At 38.7% G+C, this 1,987-nt stretch overlaps 1 protein-coding gene across 1 annotated transcript in view; it reads right to left on the reverse strand.

Moving 5' to 3' along the window:
• Window positions 1–1,987, reverse strand: part of SCN2A (sodium voltage-gated channel alpha subunit 2) — a 160,688-nt gene that overhangs the window by 17,992 nt on the left and 140,709 nt on the right. Inside the window, exon 18 of the mRNA XM_045298020.1 lies at window positions 1,139–1,333. Within this exon, the coding sequence (XP_045153955.1) occupies window positions 1,139–1,333 (195 nt within the window). The remainder of the gene's footprint in view (window positions 1–1,138; window positions 1,334–1,987) is intronic.

A 1,987-nucleotide genomic window follows, 5' to 3' on the forward strand; every position in this document is an offset into this window, starting at 1 on the left:
TAACCACTACCCCTAAACCCTTGGACCCCTAAACCTGGGGCAAGGATGATCGCCCTCTGTGTCTCTCTGTCTTCACGTGTCTGTCTTTCCTTCCTCTTCTCCTTCTCTCAATGTGTGTATACACAGGCGGGGAAGCACCTCTGCCGTTATTATGCAGAGCTCCTGGGAAAACTTGGGAGAACTAATTTTTAGGAGTCCCTTTTAAGAAATGTTCAACATTACCTGTTTGTCTATAGAAGGACAAAATGGTTCTCTCTCTCTCTTTCTCTCTCTCTCTCTCTCTCTTTCTCTCTCTCTCAGCAAGGGGTTCTGGGCTTGTGACCATGGCTCACTAAAGACCCTCAGGTTGTTTGTAGCTGAAGCAGGAAGCTCCTGGGAAGCCAGCGTAGACAGCAGTGTGTTGTAGAGAGCTTTGCTTAGAGCTAAACACATCCGAGGTGCTGTACTGATGAGACATCACACTTCCCTTTACACTTGGCACTCGAAGGGAGGGCCCAAGGCAGGCTGCAGGATTCTTGGTTATATCAGAAATGGACTTACAGCCTCCAGATCCAATTTCCCAATTCTCCTAATGAAATGAATCTCCCAAACTCTCAAGTGACTAATTGAAAATAAGAAAACTACAGCCACCACATGGGGAGACAAGTCACGCCATTTTCATTATAATTATTCAGCTTTTCAACCGGATTGACCATCCATTTGAATCAAATTAAAGACAAATTGAATTTGAATGCTTTTCTTTCCTACCCATCCACACTTAACTTAGTAGACACTAGCATATGCAGTGCATTCGCACATCAGTGCGACCTGGATGGGTTTCATGACGTTTATGCCGTGCTGTTCAGCTGATAATCCCATATTGTGCCTGCTTAATCAGACTCATAGGAGCTGCTTTTGAGGACTAACTGAAAGCTAGAAATAGACTTCTCTAAATATTATATGAAACAAAAATGAGTTTGAGTTGATCTGAGGCCCACACTAGAGAAATAAAAGTTGCTTTTTACTGAGCCTCTCACATATCAAACATATTGCCTAAACACATCAAATATAAATGTCTACCATCCCCACAAGCACCTTGCTTATTTTACAAGAGTACTATGAGGCTCCTTGAGGAGAAAGGTACGTCCCCATCACCTACCAGTGCCCCACTGCTGAGGAGGATCATGAAGACAATGCAGGTTTCAAACCAGTTGTGCTCCACGATTTTGTAGCACGTTTTTCTCAGGTTCCACCAGAGTTTCCCTTTGCCTTCTTCTATGCTTATCTGACAGCACTTGAACTTCCGTACACAGTCTAAAATAGATGTGATCAGTAAAGGAAAATAAAAATCACTCTTTGATTATGCACATTTGCTTGAACGGGAGAGGCATCTGCATTATTCCAAATATCCCAATGAATACCTTTCTTTGTAAAGGTAGTTTGTTCTCATGAAAATGAATATTACTCACAGTTTTAAAATCATCCATTTGACAAACACTATTTTATTTTTATGGGGTGATGATAATGGATTATATTACACTGGAAAGCTATATGACAGGAAAATAAATAGAAAAACAAAACAAAATACAAAAGCATCAGTAAAGTTGATTTCCATCCTGTCTACTCTACTAGTGATTGCTAACCACTCACATATAAATATGCCTATATATATTTTAATTCAGATTCGTTTGCTTAAATTAAATGGAACAAAACACTTAGTTTATTTTTTTCCTCAAGGAATATATGAGATGCTAAAGGATAGTTTCACAGAAAATGGCAAATAGTAGTGGGAATGGTGAATGCTAAACTTGAGAATGGTTTATATTTGGAAGAGAGAGGAGGAAATAGGAAAAGGAAGAATGCATGCATATATGCTTTCTTCTTAAATAAAAAGAGTGAAGCAAATATGAAGTAAATACTCAAATTGTTAAAGCTGCTTGGTCAGTATCTGTATATATATTCTTATTACTTTCTATAATATAGTATTGGTTATATTTCATATGTAATA

The sequence above is a fragment of the Echinops telfairi genome, unplaced genomic scaffold (genome assembly GCF_000313985.2).
Source record: "Echinops telfairi isolate 266 unplaced genomic scaffold, ASM31398v2 ScPeMD7_4;HRSCAF=17, whole genome shotgun sequence".
Lineage (NCBI taxonomy): Eukaryota > Metazoa > Chordata > Mammalia > Afrosoricida > Tenrecidae > Echinops > Echinops telfairi.